Source organism: Petromyzon marinus, chromosome 19, assembly GCF_048934315.1.
Source record: "Petromyzon marinus isolate PM22_M1 ecotype Great Lakes invasive population chromosome 19, UKy_Petmar_22M1.pri1.0, whole genome shotgun sequence".
In the NCBI taxonomy this organism is placed as follows: Eukaryota; Metazoa; Chordata; class Hyperoartia; order Petromyzontiformes; family Petromyzontidae; genus Petromyzon; species Petromyzon marinus.
In genome coordinates this window covers 10,223,096-10,244,107 of record NC_133685.1, presented here as the reverse complement: position 1 = coordinate 10,244,107, position 21,012 = coordinate 10,223,096, and the positions used below count along the sequence as shown (strand labels likewise).

Below are 21,012 nucleotides of genomic sequence, written 5' to 3'. Positions count from 1 at the left end.
AGTGGTCAGTGGGGGGTTGGTGAAAGCAGTGAGAATAGGGATGGGAGCTTGTAAAATATATAGAAATATGATGGATTTTGCTACAATGCTCTCGACTGCCAATCACGTAGCTCTGCAGCTTGTAACTCCTGTTACGGATGGATGGTCGTCCATTCAAGGACTAGCCAGGCCCCAGCAAGCTGAGCTTCCAAGATCTGGCTGATGCGATTTACGGAAAATCACTATTTATAGAGAGCCCAAATCAATAGACGTGTTTACAAATCTACCTCGAATAACATTGATCGCCAATGTACTTACGCCCTCACCTGGTTAAATAAAGGACTTCGGCAATCGGTCGGTGATTTTTCATTGACTTTGAAATGTCGTCTCACCCGCTCGGTGTGGTTTCTTTGGCTTTCAGGTTGGCCAGATGGAAACAACCCGGGCTCAGACAGGATCCCTCACTTCACCCGCAGCAACATCAGTTTTGTGCAGGACACATCCAAGTTCTGGTACAAACCTGGCATCACACGGGAGCAAGGTAAGGAGCGTTGTGGAACAACGCGACTTGTCCTTGTGCGAGTGATTGAATCTGGGATTAGCACAGACACAGTGGTGGCGTGTAACGTGTGTCCATTTCATGTTCGATAACGAGCTAGCGCAGGTTACATCTGCTTCAAATTAGTAGTCTTATGCAATTGATTTATTTTGCATTTGCACCGAGGCAGGCGGCGGCTTAATCATTTGCAGGATGCAGTGTCCTCAGCCCGCCGCAACGCTTGGTCAACGGACAGAGTCTTGAACAATGTGCGTCGTCGTCGTGTCGTGCATCACAGCTGCATTTTGGGCTGTGGCGTAGGCCCCACCTGTGCAGGATTTGTCGCACACAAGAGGCCTTGGCCAGTTGGGAACTTGCTGAGCAGGGCCCAGTCATGGCGCTGAAGATCAAACCCTGGGGAGGAGATCGCAGGGTGGCCCACGAGGAATTGGTTCCTTGTTGACGATGGGAGCCACTCCTCGCACCACGTGGCTCGTCGGTCCACAGCGGGTGCCACGTTGACAGCTGGGGCAGCAGGCGGGCGGAAAGAGATGTTACGCAATGACTGTGATGGATGTTTCGAGATTATGGTCGAGATAAAAATCTGAGGTTAATGCAGCCATCGTCATGCATTGCTGCCTCACCTCAACCATCGCTTGCCTCTGCCAGATCTCACAGCTGTTGCAGTGTTGACACATCACGTCACATCGCCTGAGTGTGACCTACCACAAATGGCACCATCTGGTTTAAGTATACAGAGTCAATATGACCTACGTACAAAGACCATCCGGTCAAGTTGATTCGCGGTCGAGTGTGCGGTGCGCAATCAGAAGGTTGTGAACTCAAAGCCTGGTTCGGTTGATGAAATGTGTGGGAAAGTTAACGGCAGTTGGTCCTACGGATAGACTCACCCCTACCATGAAGTATCGACATTTCCACCGTTGGCTAAGGGCTCTAAACAGATGGACGCTGCCTCTGTATCCATTTGAGCCGGATATCATTAAGACTTTCAGGATCCTTCTGACATCATCATCATCACCACAGCCATTTGGCTTGATATCTTCCCCTCGGCAGGCAACATCTGTATGCATCTGTATGCCTACTCCAGTGGCACTAGTGTGTATGTATGTTGCACGTCTTTTTCACCTTACGTAGTAAACTGTACTAATCAGAGGCGGGGCGGCGGGCGGGGGTGTGGGGGAATGACAACAAACTAAACACAAAAATGAGTTCTAAAGAAATGAGTTTACAATCTATATTCCAAAAGGGCATTAGCGCGATGCGGTGACCGTCTCTGTCCAATGGCCAGCCGAAGAGCCGCTGCGCGCGAGGACGACCCGGGGAATCACGCGATGTTGGGTTTCATGCGCTTTGACGAGTTGCGTGTGTAGTCGTGCGTTTGCCGACCTGCAGCGCCTCGCTGTGTTTGCCGTGTGCAGCCGTGACGCTGCTTTGCCCACGCGAAGCCGGGGCGTTTGTCATTCGAAACAGCAGCTCCTTCCACGGGGACTTTGGGCTCGCCATGAAGGTTGAAAACCTGCCGCCCGGCGTGCCTGTGCAGGGTGAGCGGCGCATGCGGTGGTGCGGCAAAGGGGGCGTCCATAAATGACGTCACGCGATTTTGGACGATTTTTGACCCCCCCTCAAATATGACGTCACAAAGCTCTGCCCCCCCCCCCTTCAAACCATATTTCCATTTTGAAAATAAAACATGCTTCAAATCGATTTAAACTATTGTCATTGTAGTGCGTGTTTAATGTGGCGCTGCACTCTTGATGTTGTAACAGTGTTGTTATAACAATTAGTGTTGTTATGACAATTCTATATTCATTTAAAGTTACGCATTTTGATGTGACGTCACATTTCTTAAACCCCTCCCCCCCCCTCTCGTCACACATCGTCACAAATGTCTGACCCCCCCCCCCACCAGGTGCGTGACGTCATATATGGACGGCCCCAAAACTAAGCTTAACTTTTTTTTTTATTTGATCAGGTAGGCCCCATTGAGCTACATAGCTCTTTCAGAAGCGACCCGGCCAACGAAGTGACATGTCACGTGTAAATGTATGGATGCCTCGGTGGCGAGATGTTAACTACCTCGCCTGATATACTGGATGGTCGTGGGTTCGATCCGGACCCTGCCCCCTGTATATTTGGAGTTTGCGTGTCTCTCTCCTCGTGGTCGAGTGAATTTTTCTCCTGATCCTCCAAGTTTTCCCTCCACATTTTACAATCAACATGTGTTTATAGAGTATTTGGCTGCTTTAAATGTCCACATGGACTTCGTTGAGCTATCATTTGTGGCCAGGTCACTTCTGAAAAAGAGCTATATAGCTCAGTGGGCTTTACCTAGCAAAATATAAAATGTTTTTTTTTCGTTTTATAGTATAGCAGACAAATACTCTATATGTTGTGTTCTGATTTAAATGGCTGTGTAGATCATAATGGCCATCATTGGAAACCTCATTTGCCAGTAACAAAATATGATAATTGTTGTTTTACCCTTTTATCTGGCAACAAAACTGACAGTACATACATTATCAGAGTTGTTGTTTTTTGTTTGCGTTCCGACCGCAGGTATTGTGTCCAATGTAAACATGACTCCTTGTAAAAAAGGTGTCAGTTTTGTTGCCAGATAAAAGCGTAAAAAAACAATTATCATAATGGTCATGTCGAAGCCACTGAACCATCAGCCAGGCCAGTAGAGAAGGCGGGGAGAGAGGAAAGCGAGTGAGTTTTTTTTTTTTTCCGGACCTCATGCGAGGGGACCACAGAAACGGCTGAGGAGGCCTCAGAGGAGGGCATCATCTGGGAATGTTGTCCCAGGCCTCGAAATACAATTTGGCAGACCTCCCATTTGCATTGGGATACTAATTCGGTTGACTAAGGTACAGGCAGTCCTCGACTTGAGGAACACCCGACTTAGGAACACGCGGACTTACGAACCAGTCCATGAAATATAAAAAGATTAACATTAAACTGAACTGCAGAACTATTTTGTTCAGAGGAGCGATCTTCCACGAGATGTCATGAGTCGACCTCGCGCTGGGAGTCAGTGTGTTTGTGTGTGCGCGTGCGTTTGTGTACGTTTGTTAAAGTAGTGTGTGGGGGGAGTTAGTCTAAGGGTTAGCACGTCTGCGCTACGAAAGCGGTGACCAGCACCAGTGACGATTATCTGAACCGGGCGTGGACCTCCCCTAGGTCGACTCAGCCTCAAATGAGTTCCTGGTGTGGTGTGTAAACTTCGCCATTGGCCGGGCGTGGTGTTGGCCACCCACCCCCTCGTGTGCCATGCAGGCCTTCATAGGTGCTACTCGCAAACAGCACTTGCATCCTACATTCTGTTCAGGCTAATTGGGGGATCTTTGTTGTGGGTGGAGGAGCGGTAGTGTAGTGGTTAGCGTGCTGCGCCACCAACCTGGTGACCAGAGTTCAATTTCTGCTCACGGCCAACGCCAGTGACGATTATCTGAATGGGTCCTGGGCAATCCCCTAGGTCGACTCAGCCTCAGATCAGTGCTTGGTTTGTAGTGTGTAAACATTGCCTTGGTCTGATGTGATTCGTGAACAGGAGACACGGTGGATGAACTCGTCAGGCACTTCCTCATCGAGACGAAGGCTCAGGGAGTGCGGCTGAAGGGCTGCCCCAATGAACCCTTCTTCGGTGAGTGCCGAGTAGATAATGGACAGCTCAAGCTGCCGTATTGCACCGTCGGTGCAAGGGCAGCCCTCCCCCCTGGCTTATTACAATTTCAAAGTCAAGATTAAGAGGGCATCAAGAGCCGATGCCACCAATGTCACCATGTACGGCTTCCTTCCTTCCTGCCTCTGCAACTGTTATAATTTGGTATTTGACTTAAGAGGTCTGCACTTGGTTCATTGATCATTGATCTCTTGAGTGCCTCCCTGTTGGGCCTCCAATAGCCTCCAGTGGCGTAAAGATTTAATATGCCCATTGTAGAGGTCAGTTTCTTCAGTAGACTACCACTTTTGACTTCCTACAAAGTGGCCCTCAATGCATTATCGCTCCGAGATGGACGATGACAGTGATTGGCCGAGTTGAAACCTGTACACGATTTTTAGTCACAACCACCTGGAGCTGGGCTGCCCGATTACTTGAGCGATCGATTACTCGACCAACGATCGGTCGGATTACTTAACTCATCGGATAATGCAAAACTAGTTGGAAAAACAAGCCTCGCCTCTGTTCGCACGTGTGCCGCTGGGCGGGAGGCGATGGGCGGAGCCCGTTGTCGTCATCGGCACCACCAGGTGTGTCACGCTGGGTGTTCCTTGCCGGAGGTTTCCCTTTCTTCGAGGAGAAAGGATGTTGGGATGAGGACCATTTTTTAAAGTGGAACCGAATAATCCTCGCCAAGAAAAAAAAAATTCCCGTAAAAAAATGCCTGGTTAATCAATCGACTCACATTCCCAGGCTCCGGTTACCTCCGGTTCGTGGGTCGCACACTCTGAGCGATGCACTGCCCAGGCATATCGTGCCATGAACACGTGGAGGTGTGTTGATGACGAGGACGTGCTGCGGGTTGGGGTGTGCAGGCAGTCTGTCGGCGCTCGTTAACCAGCACACGGTGACGCCACTCGCACTGCCTGGATGTCTGCGGCTGCCCGACCGTGACTTTGACCTCACCAAGGCCCATGACCTATGCGACGCTCTTACAGGCGGCTCTACTGGCTCCTCACAGCCACCCGAGGCCGGTCAGTGATGATGTTGATGATTATTGTGATCACAGTCAGGTCTATTGATGATCCAGCATGCAGTAGTTGACTTCAGTCACTCTCTCACTGCCAGCCATCTGCCTCATTATCGCCTTTCCATTGGAACTAACATGGTTACCGTTCCAGCTCACTCTTAGATCACTCCATCCACGTTGAGGCCTCAGTCAACCACACACTGACTGTTTTGTCTCATCCACACTGTGCTCAGAGCAACACATTCACTCACCCACACACTCACTCACTTACTCAACCATTCACTCACCCGCTCAGTCACCCACTCAGCCACTGAGACATTCACTCACTCACTGACTCCCTAAATCACCCACTCGCTCACCCACTCACTCATCTACGCACCCACCAACTCCCTCAATTACCCACTCACTCACCCACTCACTCATTCACTCACCCACTGACTCCCTCAATCACCCACTCACTCACCCACTGACTCATTCACTCACCCACTGACTCCCTCAATCACCCACTCACTCACCCACTGACGCATTCACTCACCCACTGACTCCCTCAATCACCCACTCACTCACCCACTCAATCATTCACTCAACCACTGACTCCCTCAATCACCCACTCACTCACCCACTCATTCACTCACCCACTGACTCCCTCAATCACCCACTCATTTATTCACCCACTGACTCCCTCAATCACCAACTCACTTACCCACTCATTCATTCATTCACCCACTGACTCCCTCAATCACCCACTCACCCACTCATTCATTCATTCACCCACTGACTCCCTCAATCACCCACCGACTCACTCACCCACTCACTCATTCACTCACCCACTGACTTCCTCAATCAACCACTCGCTCACCCACTCATTCATTCACCCACTGACTCCCTCAATCAACTACTCAATCACTCACTCACCCACTCATTCATGCACTCACCCACTGACTCACTCAATCACCACCCACTCACTCACTCATTCACTCACCCACTGACTCCCTCAATCACCCACTCACCCACTCATTAACTCACCCACTGACTCCCTCAATCGCCCACTCACTCACCCACTCATTAACTCACCCACTGACTCCCTCAATCACCCACTCACTCACCCACTCATTAACTCACCCACTGACTCCCTCAATCACCCACTCACTCACCCACTAATTAACTCACCCACTGACTCCCTCAATCACCCACTCACTCACCCACTCATTAACTCACCCACTGACTCCCTCAATCACCCACTCACTCACTCACCCACCCACTCACCAAGTCACTCAATCACCACACCGCAGGTCACAACGCTTTTCTTTCGGCTTCTGCCCTTGCACTGCTCCACTTGGGAATTCCCTTCTCATCGTCTTATTTTCCCAAGTGCTTCGAACAACCTTGCTGGATTCAAGAATTGTGTAAACTCTTATTTATCACAACATTAATAGTGCTGTTTGTTTTTTGGTCACTAGTTTCTGGCTGTTTTGGGGCTTTGGCCCTTAGTTCAGCAACTATGGTGAAATAGAAAATAGTGATCAGAGTGGTTGAAGATGATGATGACGATGGTGATTAGAGTGGTCGTGAATCTAAGAGTGATGATGACAATGACGATCATTTTCAATGTTGATACAAGGGCCTATTATAATAATGATGATTGCAAGCGTGAGTATACCTCGTGAGTGAATATGATGAATGTTAAATGTATCTCAGCAATATTACCTCAATGCTCTATTGTAGACATGAACACCCTGCGTCAATCGGCTTGTTAGAAGAGGTCTTGACGATGATGGTGGTGGTCGTGGTATTTTTGATAGTGGCCCTTAGTGTTGGTGACAGCGAAGGGTTGCGGTGGTCATGCTGTTGGCGATCATGATGTTGCCGCTGCAGCTACTGCCGTTGCTGCTGCTGACTATGATAATGCCGTTACTGCTACTGCTGCCACTGCTGATGCTGCTGATTTCCCCTTTTAACCAGTGGGTACCGCATTCTTCCTCGATTCCGTGGAGATGGAGTCTCTCACGGGACCCCAGGCGGTCGCCCGGGCAACTTCGGTGATCATGGGAATGGCTACGAGGTCCATGCCGATTCACGTGCACCTGAGAGTGACCGGGCAAGGGATCACGCTCACCGACATCTACAGGAAGTGAGCACACGCCCAAGAGGGACACAGGGAACTTGATGGTCTCGGAATTAAGGTGCTTCGTTGATGACTGCTCTTTCATTTGTTGGACCCACCTCCTGTGGCGATTTTACTGACGTCGAGGTGAGGCCAGCTAGGCAATGTGACAGAGGCTGTCTGATTGGCCACCCAGAGTCAAATGACTTGAGGGTTGTCTGGTCACGTGGTCGTGCTTCTCTGTGATTGGCCACCAGTCGGTGCACTGGTTAGGAAAAAAATAAGAACAAAAAAACCCGATTGAAGACTGCACTGCAGCCCAGCAACTCAAAATGTGTAAGGAAAAATATATAAGGTTAGCGACAGCTACCGACTGCTTCTGTTTATGCTCAGCAGCAGCTGAGATTGGGGCAACCCTGGAAATGTTGTCCATCTGAACAAACTGTCAAATCGCTCTCCGTGGTGCTAACGTAAAAAAAAACAGCCACTTTTTTCAAATTTTCTTGTTGTGGTTTTCACACCTGATGATGATTGCTTGTGTTGCAGTCGAAACGTCGTGAGAATTTTATTGTTTTTATATTTGGTTAATTATTTCATTGTTTCCCTTCTATGTGGTGACTTTACCGAAATAACCAAGAATATGAATCCCTGCAGTCACGAAAGCTTTAAATCAAGCATTTAATACTGTTAGAAATGTTGCATAGTAATTAAAACATAAAATAAAGTCACGTGAAAAGAAAAGAAAATGTACTTTTGTTTTTACTTACCTTGAGTTGAATGGTTCACTGTCGTTGTGCATCACACGGGATGCTGGGACTCTTCACATCTCACGGAGGGTCGCTCCGCCGATAAAATTAGTTGCGCGGTTCGATTCGTACTTACTACCGAACGTTCGCCACTCGGATGGTTAAAAATAATCATATCTTATGGCGGTTCGTTCGTAAGCGCGGATATTCTTAAGTCGGGCGTTCGTATCGCAGGGTTCTGCCTGTGTGACCCGTGAATCGGTTAAAGACGATGGACATTCCTACCCAACACCGACAGTTGCTATGGAAGGTATCGGACAACTGTTGTGTGCATCGGCATAGGATGAAAGTAGACACGGCGAGTCAGTAACGCATGGAGTTATCGCGCGATCGCATGTGGTCATTTGTCTCTGGTGTAGCAGCTGTTATGACGCTTTGTTGTTTGATATTCCGCAGACGCTTCTTTAGGCGTCACTATCCAGCTGAATCCATAAGCTTCTGTGCCATGGTTCCTGATGTCACAAGGTGCGTTTTTACACTGCACACCTAAGTTATTGTTTAGTAAAGCATGTAGTGAAATGTGCAAGCATTAGCACATGCATTGTGTGTGTGTAAAAATATGCATGCTTTTCTACGTCACGCATACATATTGGGGTGTCATGGTGCCGAGTTGTTAACTACCTCGCCAGGTATGCAGGAGGTCGTCAGTTCGATACCAACTCTGACGCGTGATCAGGTGGATTTTTATCCGGGTCCTCCGGTTTTTCCCTCCACGTGCATTGAGTATTTGGCTAGCTATAAATGTCCATGTTGATAAGCCACTTCGTTGAGCTATCATCTGTGGCCAGGTCGCTTCTGAAAAAAAGTTGTATAGATCAGTGAGCCTTATCTGGTAATAGTTATGTATGTGTTGAGCGCAAGGAGCGGTAGTGTAGTGGTTACCGCTTTGCGCTACGAACCTGGCTACCGAGTTCGATTCCCGTTCATGGCCAACACCAGTGACGATGATCTGAACCGGTCCTGGGCCTCCCTTAGGTCGACTCAGCCTCAAATGAGTACCTGGTGTGGTGAGTAAACATCGCCACTGGGGAGCGGTACTAGCCACGCACCCGTTTGGGTGCCGTGTCAGCCTTCATAGGTGCTCACTAACAGCACTTGCCCCAAAAATATGTTCAGGCTATATGGGAATATTTGTCTTGCAATGGCATGAGGGTTGAAACAAAATCAGGATGACTTTGTGGGAAGTCAAGACTGGTTGTCCTCCAGTCACACTGGAACTTGCCATCGGAATGTGTAATTGCATCACAGGCTCAGAGCTGTCGATTTAGATGAATGATGATCGATATTCCTTTGAGCAGGGAGACTGAACCAGGTTTCTATCTGAACGAACTGGCCAACGCGCATCGCATCAATGATTTTTTCCTTTGTTGATGGAGACATTTAATAGTAACATGAACCTCATGAAAATTAACATTCTAGCCCTTTCGCTTTTGCAGAGGCTCATGGATATTAATATATATATACGCGAATGCATTATTTATATCTGTATATTATTTTACGTAAATGCAGCATATATACAGTACAACGCCTGTAAATGCTTTATCCGAACAGAATAATGATCGCATGCAGAAGACTTAAATCGTTTTAATTTAATGTGTCCTTATTTGAAGGTGGCCCATGGCTGAAGACAAGCCAGCGGCAAAGTAAGTACCGTTGCTCGCAGTTCTGACACATCATACCAGACCGGTGCTTTTCGACCATACTGGTATGACGCCCGCCCCCCCCCACCCAAGTACTGTAAGTCTTTTGGTCCCTCGTGTTCCCCCCTCCATCTTCCGCACTCCCCCCCCCCCCCCCCAAGTATTGTAAGCACTGTGGAGACAAAGCTGGCCGGGCGTAGTGTTGGCCACACCCCCCCGTTATGCGCCGTGCCAGCTTTAATGGGTGCTCGCTACCAGCACATGCCGTTCAAGGCTAAGCGGGGAATGTTTGTGCCATGGCGGGTGACTTGTGCAGGATGTTCGGCTTCGTGGCTCGCAAGGCTGGCAGCGTCTCGCACAACGTTTGCCACCTCTTTGCCGAGGAGGCCGACTCCCCGGGACATCGGGCCGAGAGCTGGGTCCAAGCGTCATCGCAGATCCTTCACCTGTGCTCCAGGCCTCATTGAAGTCCAACGAAGGCCACGCGAGGAGGCCGCCTTTCAGGCTGGGTGGCAGTGAAGCCAAACACGACGAAACTACTAAGTTTCTTGAGCCTTAATTCCACTCGCTTTACTTCCACAGGATTCCATTGCGGTGGCCTCCGTTCACTGTCACAGAGATACGTTTCAGAAATCTCCGGTTTTACAGAGCTATATTTATAGAACTGCCTTTCATCTTCTACAGAGATTTATTAAAAAGGTAACAAAATGGTCGTCCATTCGCTTGTATAACGAGGATTATTCCGTGGACATCGCTTTTGCATGTTTGACATGTGAATGGTGCAACTTTCGTAGATGCGTTTGAAAGCGAACGAAGGCTGATGAAGGCACGACCGTCGTTTGTAGCTTTGCGCTTATTTGCTTTAAATTGCCAACCTCCATTGACTCTGGTCCATGGAAACCCAGCTTGATGAACCCAAAGGCTATCGAAGTTGGTACATATTTGCCATGGTGTACAATGACGTGGAGTCAAGTATTATTAACCCGAAGGGCAGTTGGCCCTGATTATTGTTGTTCATTTTTCCATTACCGTTATGAGTTCAAACAAGAAACAACAACACTTATTTATTTATTCAGCTGAAGCATCAGTAATTTATTGTGTTACTGTAATTAGAGTGTGCAGTCATTACGCATTTCATATTGTCAGATATATTCGATGAGTGTGTACAGGAAGTGACAATAATTTAAAGTATCGCGTGCCTTCATGATGCAATTGGTGAAAGGCTTTAAATGTTCATGAAAAAAGTGTTACACTTCTATCGGAGAGCTGCAGTATGTTGTAATGTAGTCTAGGTGTTTCAGTGCGTGTGAGAAAATATTTCATATATATTATTTACTCCATCCACCGTCCGAAAACTAAATAGGGAAAGCGCCACTTTTAAACATGGATGGACATGTCGTGGTGGTGTGGACAAATCATCGCGTTCAGGTACTGAACCTGCACCTCTGAACACCTGGGTTCAAGTCTCAGTTTAACCGAGAATAAAACATTTCGCTAGTGCCAAAATTGTTGAGTTCATTTCTTCCCATGCATTTATTGACAATGGCACTAAACGCACTGCCATATATGATTGTTTTTATATCGTTGTTTTTTGTTTTTCACCACTGCCTGTGAGCCAGTGGTAAAAAAAAATTCTAAATTATTAGGATGAGAGCCATTTCCTCTATTGGAAGATCACTGTTATATTTCCACAAAGATGGTAGCCATTTTATCGATCCCTAGAAAGAGAATGGGCTAGGTCAACCTCCAACTATGATGTGTAATTTCATCCTTCTGATCGTTAGTCGAGGGCTCTGCCCTTTACCAAGAGTGCCCTCTGACCCCCACCGCTGATCAGGGCCACCAATTATGAGGAGCATTGGTCCTTTGTTAGTTTGAACAGGCGAGACACTTCCACCTTTGACCTAATTATGGCTGTATAGTATCCCGTCAGCATGTAACAATGCGCAATTTTTTTTGTATTGCCATGCTCACTGCGTTCGTGGAATCGTGTGCTCAAAGAGCTCATTATTGTACTCTCAAATGTTGCATGCAATTGGATCCCCTATGACAAAATCACTCTCGATCGCCTCGGATCACGGAGGCAAAGCAGGCTGGAGCCTGAATAGTGTGGATGGGCCATCACAGTGCACATAACAGGTTGGGAAGCAGAGGTCAGAGAACAATGCATGTTTTCTGCAGCAATATACATTGTACTGTACATCTATGCTCCCATATCTATCATCCCTGTCTTTACTGATCCACCCTATCCAGCACGGCATAGGGAGGCCCTCATCCAGCAGTGAATCGACAAAAGGGCTTCGCGTGTACATTTTATTTGGTTCACATGGACCCATGCAGCTGCTAGAGATTTCATTTGCAACTAAACAGGAACAATAATTGATCCTTGAATCGATTCGGGACCCTGGGTCATGAAAATCGAATTGTTGTGAGATGGAAGAATCACTGCGTGCCTTGTACAGTATCTTGCTGTGAGGGTACAATTTTGCTGTAAGTTTTTTTAATCGATGTTATTCCAGTTAGCCAGTTTTTAAGACATGTCATTGGGATACCGATATGTAATTTGTGCCTTAGATTCTGGTCTAAGCCTCCAGCCATCTGTGCAAAAGGCAATACGGCGTGCGTGTGTGTGTGGCAGTTATAAGTTATTAAGTACGACATTACATGTAACGGTAGTAATGTATTACACGATAGGTGGCATTTATTTGTTTGGACCAAACATCTCAATTATAATATTTTGTGTCGTATATTGATGAGCGTTCTACCAAATGTGGGTCGGGTACATGCTACAATAATGTGTATGTTGAACTTCTTTCGCACCGTGCTAATCAGAGGTGGGGGAGGGGACGGACAACAAACAGCAATTATGTCATGCATCATGACATTAAAACAGTACACACAGGTTAGGCAAAAAATCCGATCATTGTCAGACTCTTGCTTTTTCTTTGAAGACTACGTGAATGTCACGCTTGAGTCCCCACACGACTCTTCACACACCTCTTTAACCTTGAGCCTCTTTTTAGCGTCTTCCGAACCATCATAGCATTGCTATTGTACGGTTAATCATCATTGGTCTCACGCCGTGGGATCAACCATCCACAGTGCATTGCCATTGAAAACATCGGTAACACCGATGTTGACCTCATTTCAGCCAATCGCAGGACTGAAATATGAACAAACTCGTGTTCAGATGAATTATCGAGATAGATTCAAGTTAAAAATAAAATTATTGGAGCTGCGAGCCAGTAGCACGTTGAAACAGTGTGGAGTTTCCAGTGCCAAGTAGCCACGTGTAGCCGCGTTGAGAAGCCAGGGGGGGCGTGGAGTCTAGTACGAGGGTACAGCACACAGTATTCCCTCGCTATTCGCGAGGGGTACGTTCCGGAGATGCTGGTGAATAGCAAATTTCGCTGGTGAATTGCAAATTTCGCCGATAATGATATTTGCCTATGAAAATCAATATTGTATCTCATCTCTCTCTCGACGCAGTCGTGTAGAGTTCCAGATGCGATTCGCGAAAAGCCAACATCGCTGATAGCAAGTTCGTGAAGAACAAAGGAATAACTGTATAATTTGGCACCACTGTCGAAACGTTTTATGGGGAGATTACTGTTCTTGCTAGTTTTCTGTATTTCAACATCCATGGTCTTGCATAGAGAGTGGACTGGAGAGTGCCGAGCCCCCTTTTACTGAAGACTGATGGCTCCTTCCAATTCGCATGCTCCATTTGCTACGCAAAATGTTGAAAGGGGGCTGGACAAAATGGGCGTTGTACAGAGGAGGTGAGAGAGCGTATTTTATGACAGAAGCAGACTATTATGTTACTCATTCTGTTCAGAATTTAACATTTTCTTTAAAGTTAGTTTAACATTTTCCAAGTTTTTATGTATCCCCTCTTTAAACAAATTCACGTTATGCTGATGATGCTCGAACCGCTGCCGCATTTGGTCAGATGTAAATGTTTTAATTCAATTAAAACATTTATTAGGAGAAACGGTGCAGCCCTGCAATTGCCCGCTTTACAACCACTGCTATTGAAAGGGCCTCCACCAAAGGGAGTGCTCGAGAGGGTATTTTGGCCTACTCGTACACGCTAGCCAGACGTCTTGAAAGAGGTTGCCTTTGTAGTGATAACTACTTTCTGGTCAAAGTTCAATCCAGAATTTCCGTGTAATGTTGTATTTCTTCCAAACTGAGCACGTGACACACCAGCAGCCCCAACAGGTCTACTGAAAGTGGTCTGTGAGCCATTGGCCCCAAAAATGCTCTATCGGTACCACTAAGGGTGGCAAAGGCTAACATTGATTTCCTTTAAGATTTTCTTCTCTGGATCAGAAATATGTACGATAGCAAGGCAAAGGTGGTAGCTTGTAATGATAAATATTGTCAATAAATAAGGGTACCGCAGCACGTTTTACATAAAATATAATATAAAGAGAAAATAAAACTGAACGTGATATGAAACGTCAACGGACTAAGAGCATAAATATGACTTGTCTATGAAACGGACAGTATATACGATAAGATTTCTGGTCATGGTGGATACTGCCCATTGTGGGCACTGGAATAGCGTTTGCCACCCCAAGCAGTACCAACCCAACCTCCCTGGCCGATGGACTAAAGGCACATAAAGTATAGGGCAACAATGGTCTGCTTCTGCAGTACTCAGGAGAGGAGTTTATCTTACATGTGTAGACACGCACAGATGCTAATTGCATTGGCAATGTTATAATTAATCTTGAAAAAAAACATTGTGGTTCGAACAGACGATCTGGTGCTGTGCGGAGCTGTGTTATAGTAATTTTCATTCCAAATGGACACTTTAAAAAATAAACAAAATATTTAGGGTTACCAAAAATGGTTAACGTCCCCTCTTCATTATTGTGTCTATTTCACTGCACCCACATTTTCTATTTATAACATTCGAATTAAATTACGCGATGTTTATTGTACTAAACTTATTCAGTATTTTTCAAACAACAAAAAGTTATTGGCATACATGCAGTGTTGGAGAGAGTTACTTAAAAAAAATTGTTGTCAAATGACTGATTAATTCAGGTTATTGTTATCTTAATCTGATTGTTTTCTATAATTATTTGATTCTAATTTAAGATATGTTAGGTTGATGGCTATGAATCGCCAAATTTTGTTTTACGTTAAGAGACAGTAATCTGATTGCATATACAGAAATCGCCTTTGGCCATCTGATTTCCGTAATTTGTTATTTGCAACACGTGAAACGGTGAACGACCTCGTTAATGTTGAAACGTTACCGCTTGAGTCGCCCTCCCTCCCTTCCACGCGCCGGTCTCGTGTCGACCACAAAGGTCAAAGGTCAAACGGCGAATTCAGCGGTGGGAATGCAACGCGCCAGGTGAACGTCACCGGCGAAGCCCGGCAATGCCGCTCACCGATTGCCGCTGTGCATCAACCGCCTGCTGTGGTACAGGTGGCTGGTGTAAGCGGCACTGTCAAGCAAAAAGCCTTTGATCTCGCATCAGATTTGCCTGATCTGCTTCAGATTGATACGGGGTCCAGTGGGTCTTGGCAGGGCCGGATTAAGGTTCTTGTAGGCCCTCGGCACTTATGGCTCGTAGGCCTTCAGTGATAACTCTCTGCAGTTGGCGCTGCTGCTGCCCCATGTTACTGCCACCGCTGTCACTGCGTTTGTTTCTCACGCGGTACTTGGTCCAGCCGCTGGACAGATGTCGTTACCGATACGCTCGTTATTTCGTCTGTGCCCTAATTCGATGGGAGGCACGCTGTGTGCTGCAGATGAGCAGATTTAATTTGAAACGCTGTGCCTCTCCTTGCCAAATACATGTATTTATTCAATAAGATATCTTGGTTACATGCTTTATCATACAAACAAAACAATATGGCCAAAATGTTTATTTGTAGGCCCTTTAGTTTTCGTAGGCCCTAGGCACAGTGCCTTCTGTGCCTATTGCATAATAGGGCCCTGGATCTTGGTGATGATGGGGAACTTGTGTGTGGCTTGCACAGTCTATATATTGTGGACGCAGACAAGCTCCTGAAAAATCATGAAGCAGATCAGGTGAAATATGCCAGATATGGCTTCTTATAGACTGTGCAAGTCATACACAGGTTCCACATCACCACCAAGACCTTCAATTGGCACGGTTTGGCTACGTTTGGTGAGAAAGAAATCCATACATACAATACCCACTTTGACCTGTAGAGAATCAAGCAGATCAGGCAAATCTGATGCCAGAACAAGGCTTCTGAAAGTAAGACTGCTGCTGCTTGCTACACTGGCAACCTGTTCTACATCAAGAGGTTAGTACAGTCGCAATCAGTTAGCATAACAGCTGCCACTCACTGGTGACATTTGTCATCGCGTTACATTGTCACTCCTAATTGGCCGTTTGACCTTTGTGGTCTACGGACACTGATGAGTGGAAGAGGGTCGACTCAAAGCAAACAGCTCTTGATAAAAGTCACGCACGCGCTCATGAACAGACTAAAGTTTAGAGATGAATTTCCATTAAGGCTACGGAAACCCCAATTTTTAGTGATAGCCTAAGTTCTATGCCTGGCCACGTAAACGAAAGCATTTCCAAACACTGCAGATATGCAAAAGTGTTCGGAGAAAATGTATATATATAAAAAAAACATACTTACACAACAAATGTCATTAAATTCACTGTCGTCGCTTGTGTATGCTAAAATGCGTTGTAATAAGTTATACTGTAGAACAGCAATGGGCAATTACAGTAATTACTGGCCAGTCCATCTTTCATTATGAACTGTTATTTTTCCATCTGCTTGTAAAGTGGATGGCATAAAGCACTGTCTCTTTAGATTTTGTTTGACATGAGACTTAGATTAAAGTGTTGTTCATCTGCGTTTAATGTATTGTAATACATGCCCGTATGTCCTACGTTGTTTGCCAATGTGGTTGATTAGTAAAATATATTTTGTTCCTACAAAATGTTCTTGGAGGTGCATTTTATGAACAACAGTTTACAAGAGGTTGTACATATGTAAATATGTAAACCCACTTCTACACAGCAATGAAGCAGTTACAATAAGTCACTTGGCATTCTCTTCTAATTAGAATGTATGTAACGCTATTTCCACGGCGGCTACAATGCAAGCCGACAGCGTTACACAGAGGGGCGAAAGAGAAGCAACAGGTGGTGGTGCAGCGGCTGTTAGTGGGGGAGGTGACGGCAGGGATGGAGGGACAGGGGCTGGAAAAGGGGCTGCTGATGTTGCAGGGGTAGGGAAGGAGGAATAAGGTAGAGTGTGATGGTGATTGAGGGTGACACATGGGTGCAACGTGGATGAGACAGCGGGGTATGGGGCAAATGCGTGAAGTGATGAGATCGGTGCAATGGCTGGGCATGGATGAGGGTAGGTAAAGGGTGGTAGGGGTAGAGGTCTGGTGGCCGGATAGTTGGGCTGATTGAGGAGCACAGTGGAGGGGTAGGGGAGAGGTGTGGTTCGGTGCACATAGAGAAAGCAAGACGTGGGAGCCGGCTCAGGAATGAGAGCCGTTGGTGTACATGACCTTGAAAATCGAGTGCTCTGACGTCAATGTCTTGGGTGTTGAAGAACTTGAATGTTTCCACTGCACGGACTGTGCAAATGGCAGTCCATGATAAATGGTAAATCCAGGTATCATGACCGGTAATACATCGCCTCTAAAATGTGTCCCAGTCGGCATTCATTCGGTCAAGATTGCCACGGGAATGTATCAGAGGTTGTCACTTTGTCGGCCTTTTTTGCCCATTCCCACCCTGCAATGTCCTGTAACTGTTACCATTGTTGACAGTGTTGGGCTGGTCGGGCTTGTAAAATTTCTGCTGAGCTCAATGGGCCTTGCCAGATAAAATCAAGTCTGTGTCTGAGCTTTTATTCCCAAATGACAATGCGACATTACGTCCGCTGAACCCACACTAACACACAGAAGAAGAGAGTGTTGCTTTTATTTGCTCTTACCCTCCAATTCTGTGTTGATTTCACAGTAATAATTTACAGGACTTTGCTGTTAATCCATGGCTGAATGAAGGCATCCTAATGCTCAGTCATTTCATGGGCGTTGTTTGACCATACTTCACTTTCTTAAGTGTGAGTTTGTACAACCATAATGGGAGTGCTCAGGATCAGGTAAGATTTCACTCCCCACTGATGCTAGCTAGCCTCGGCCGTGGATTGTAAACGTATTTTGTGTTCGTAGCACCGTGGGGAGCAATGAGGCTCCGTGTGTTGGCGTGATCGAGAGGCGAGTTAAACCGCTGGGTGTCGCTCTCCAACCAAGCCAAGCGTGAGGTTACGTCTTTAATGCGTGCCCTTGCTGTACAAGGCTTCACCATGATTCTTCAATGAGCTCCATAATTATACGTAATGGCAATCAATAATCATTATTTCCATGACCTATAATGATTGGTATCGGCCATGGTATTATAATAATACATTCACCAGTAACATCATCAGAAGCCATGGTTAAGCCACTGCTGGATGAAGGCCTCCATCTCTCACAATCCCACAATGTAATATCTACCCAGCACCTGCGCGTGATCTAATTCCATAGTTCCATCTCCTCGGTGGTCATATCCTCGGATGCGTTCCTTTCCGAGGCTGCCACTCCATCTATATATATTTACTAAACATTAAGATAATATTAGCGAGCATTGCTATTTCAATGGGCTACAACAAATATAATGGCCATTATTTGATACCATATACCGTATTACGGCAAAAGTCAAAGTGTACATCATCATCATCATCCATGGGCAGATTCCCCGTAGGTGTTCACTGCACATTTTGTCATTTGTTGCCACTTTCCTCTATCATGTGCCAACATGCTCAAGTAGTGCGCAGATCTTGCCGGCACCAATCGGATGTGGTCGTCAAGCCATTGATTCTCTGTTCGGTCTTCCTCTCTTTCCGGCTAATGATTGTGTGGCGGACGTCACCTCCATTAGTTGGCCCTGAATCAATGGTGAAAATTCCACGTTCCTATTTTGGGAACCAGTCTATTATTGACGGAATCAAATTTACTACACAGCAATGACTACAACTTTAACTTGCAAGACTTTAAAGTGCATTTTGCAACTGCTTAGGCTTTCACGGTTGTGCTGTATGGGTCTCTGATGTGTTTTCGGATTGTACCGCGTCTTGTTCGGCACGATGTCCGACGTTTCGCTCCACGGGCTGGGAGTTTCTTCAGGAACTGGATCAGGCAGCTCGCGTTTTCCCGATGTATAATCTAGAAAGAAAGCGAACTGCTGAATTCAGGTTCTGAGGAAGCTCGCAGCACGTGGTGTGAAACATCGTGCCAACCAACACTCGGTAAAGACTGAAATCACACCGGCCAGTGATGCATGTTGTTCTAATAAAAGATTCTGATTGTACTCTACCTTTAGTAGAGCAAACTTTTCGAAGGCAAGTTTCATATTCCTCGCCTGCTACGCATTCTAAACGTGACATTTAATGCTTAACAATTAACGGGCGTGTATAGCAAGGAAGAGCATTCTTAAACTTGGCATCCCGTCTGCATTTTCAGGTGTTTGATGGAGCACGCATGACATCTTATTACGTCTGTGGTCTGTAACCTTTGATTGAATGTTTTTGGCACGTCACGAGAAAAGTACACAACCTATTTGTTTTTTTATTCGCTATATGAGTTGGCCGAGTGACTCAGTGGACAAATGCCACGAACAAACCACCCCATATATTGTTTTACTAGTGGGGCAAAGACGTCTGGCCACAGTGGAAGAGCGGGCCAAACTACTCACGAGATGGGCCCTACATAGCTCCCTCGAGTGAAGGCCTTTCTTGCCAGCAGTGGCGTGAGTGAGCAATTGCTGGGCTTTGTCTTTTTTTTCTTACATTTTGATGATTGGCGTGTGTGTGCGAACTTGACCGAGCATAAAGGATTACTGTCTAGCTTTGGGTGAGAGGCGCCTATTGAAGTGACTCCACGAGTAATTCTGTGGTGTCACATTCTACGGCTGTTCCCTGACGTGATGTGATGCTCTGCTGACGAAGGGACATTCACCTTATTTGCAGAACTCGGGAGATATAAATCAGCACTTAATTTCAGCAGGAACAGTCCGGAACTCTGTTCTGGCAATTACTTTGGCACACCACGATCCACCTCGCCCTTATGTTGTTCATACGATACTGTGTCCATGCAAATATACATTTATACATATATCTAAAAAAACCTGAATGTAGGGTGCGTTAAACAGAGGATTAGTATGGTTATAGGCATACATTGACTCTATTGGGGTGCCGTGGTGGCTAGGAGATCTTAACTCCCTAGCCTTGTATGCAGGAGGTCGGGGGTTCGATCAGGACCTTGACGCCTGCTGCTGTATATTTGGAGTTTGCGTGTCTACTCTCTCCGTGGTCGCGTAGCTTTTTATTTGGGGGCCTCCGGGTTTTCCCTCCATATTTAGAAACATGCTGTGAGTGCATTCGGCTGCTCAAAATGTGTCCATGAGAAGCCTCTTCGTCGAGCTATCATGTGTGGCCAGGTCGCTCCTGCAAAAGATCTGTACAGCTCAGCGGGGCCTTGCCTGGTAAAATAAAATAAAGTTTTGCCGATAATCCCGACTCCAAGCTAGCCTCGCAGCATGCCGAAAAGTAACGTCGTGAAAAGTTGAGCCTTTTGTATAATTTACAATCAAATTAAACTTGTTTGTATGTATTTATCACAGCTTTGGATGTTTTTTTAAAAACAAAATCTTACGTGAACCCCCTTAATGAATTTTAAAGTCAATTTTTGGAGACGTACAATTTTCTTCATTAACTCCTGCATTATACTTTACTTATTTTCCATGACAGTTGACTTTTCCCATTCTGGAATGTGCTTCTTGAGGTATCACTATAGGGCTTATAAGATGCATTCATTGAATGGGACATCGGGGGAAAGGCCAGCCGAGACTGTTTTACAGGTTTAATCATTGCTTTGGGAAGCTGTTTCAAGCAGCTTATTATTCTGGAGTTTAAATTCTCTCTCTAAAATAAATGTCAGTAGCTTGACTAGAAAAAAAACATGATGATGCTGAATACTAATACATGATGTGTGCTTACTCTTTGGGTCTTTCGGTAAAATGATGTAGATGGAAAAATAAAATAATAATAAAATCACGACGTTTCAATACAAGCAATCGTCTTCAGGTGAGAAAATACAGCAGGCTGGAAGACATATATGTGTTTGTGTTGCGATCGAAACGTCGTGATTTTTTATTATTTT

The 21,012-nt window shown here is 46.0% G+C and overlaps 1 protein-coding gene across 1 annotated transcript in view; it reads left to right on the top strand.

Moving 5' to 3' along the window:
* The window catches only part of LOC116943852 (tensin-3-like), a 68,954-nt gene extending 48,491 nt beyond the window's left edge, over positions 1-20,463 (top strand). Inside the window, exons 21-28 of the mRNA XM_076068145.1 lie at positions 401-520; positions 1,957-2,079; positions 4,089-4,181; positions 5,075-5,233; positions 7,192-7,360; positions 8,536-8,604; positions 9,750-9,782; positions 10,096-20,463. Of these exons, the coding sequence (XP_075924260.1) occupies positions 401-520; positions 1,957-2,079; positions 4,089-4,181; positions 5,075-5,233; positions 7,192-7,360; positions 8,536-8,604; positions 9,750-9,782; positions 10,096-10,246 (917 nt within the window). The 3' untranslated portion in view covers positions 10,247-20,463. The remainder of the gene's footprint in view (positions 1-400; positions 521-1,956; positions 2,080-4,088; positions 4,182-5,074; positions 5,234-7,191; positions 7,361-8,535; positions 8,605-9,749; positions 9,783-10,095) is intronic.
* The last annotated feature ends 549 nt before the right edge of the window (positions 20,464-21,012 follow it).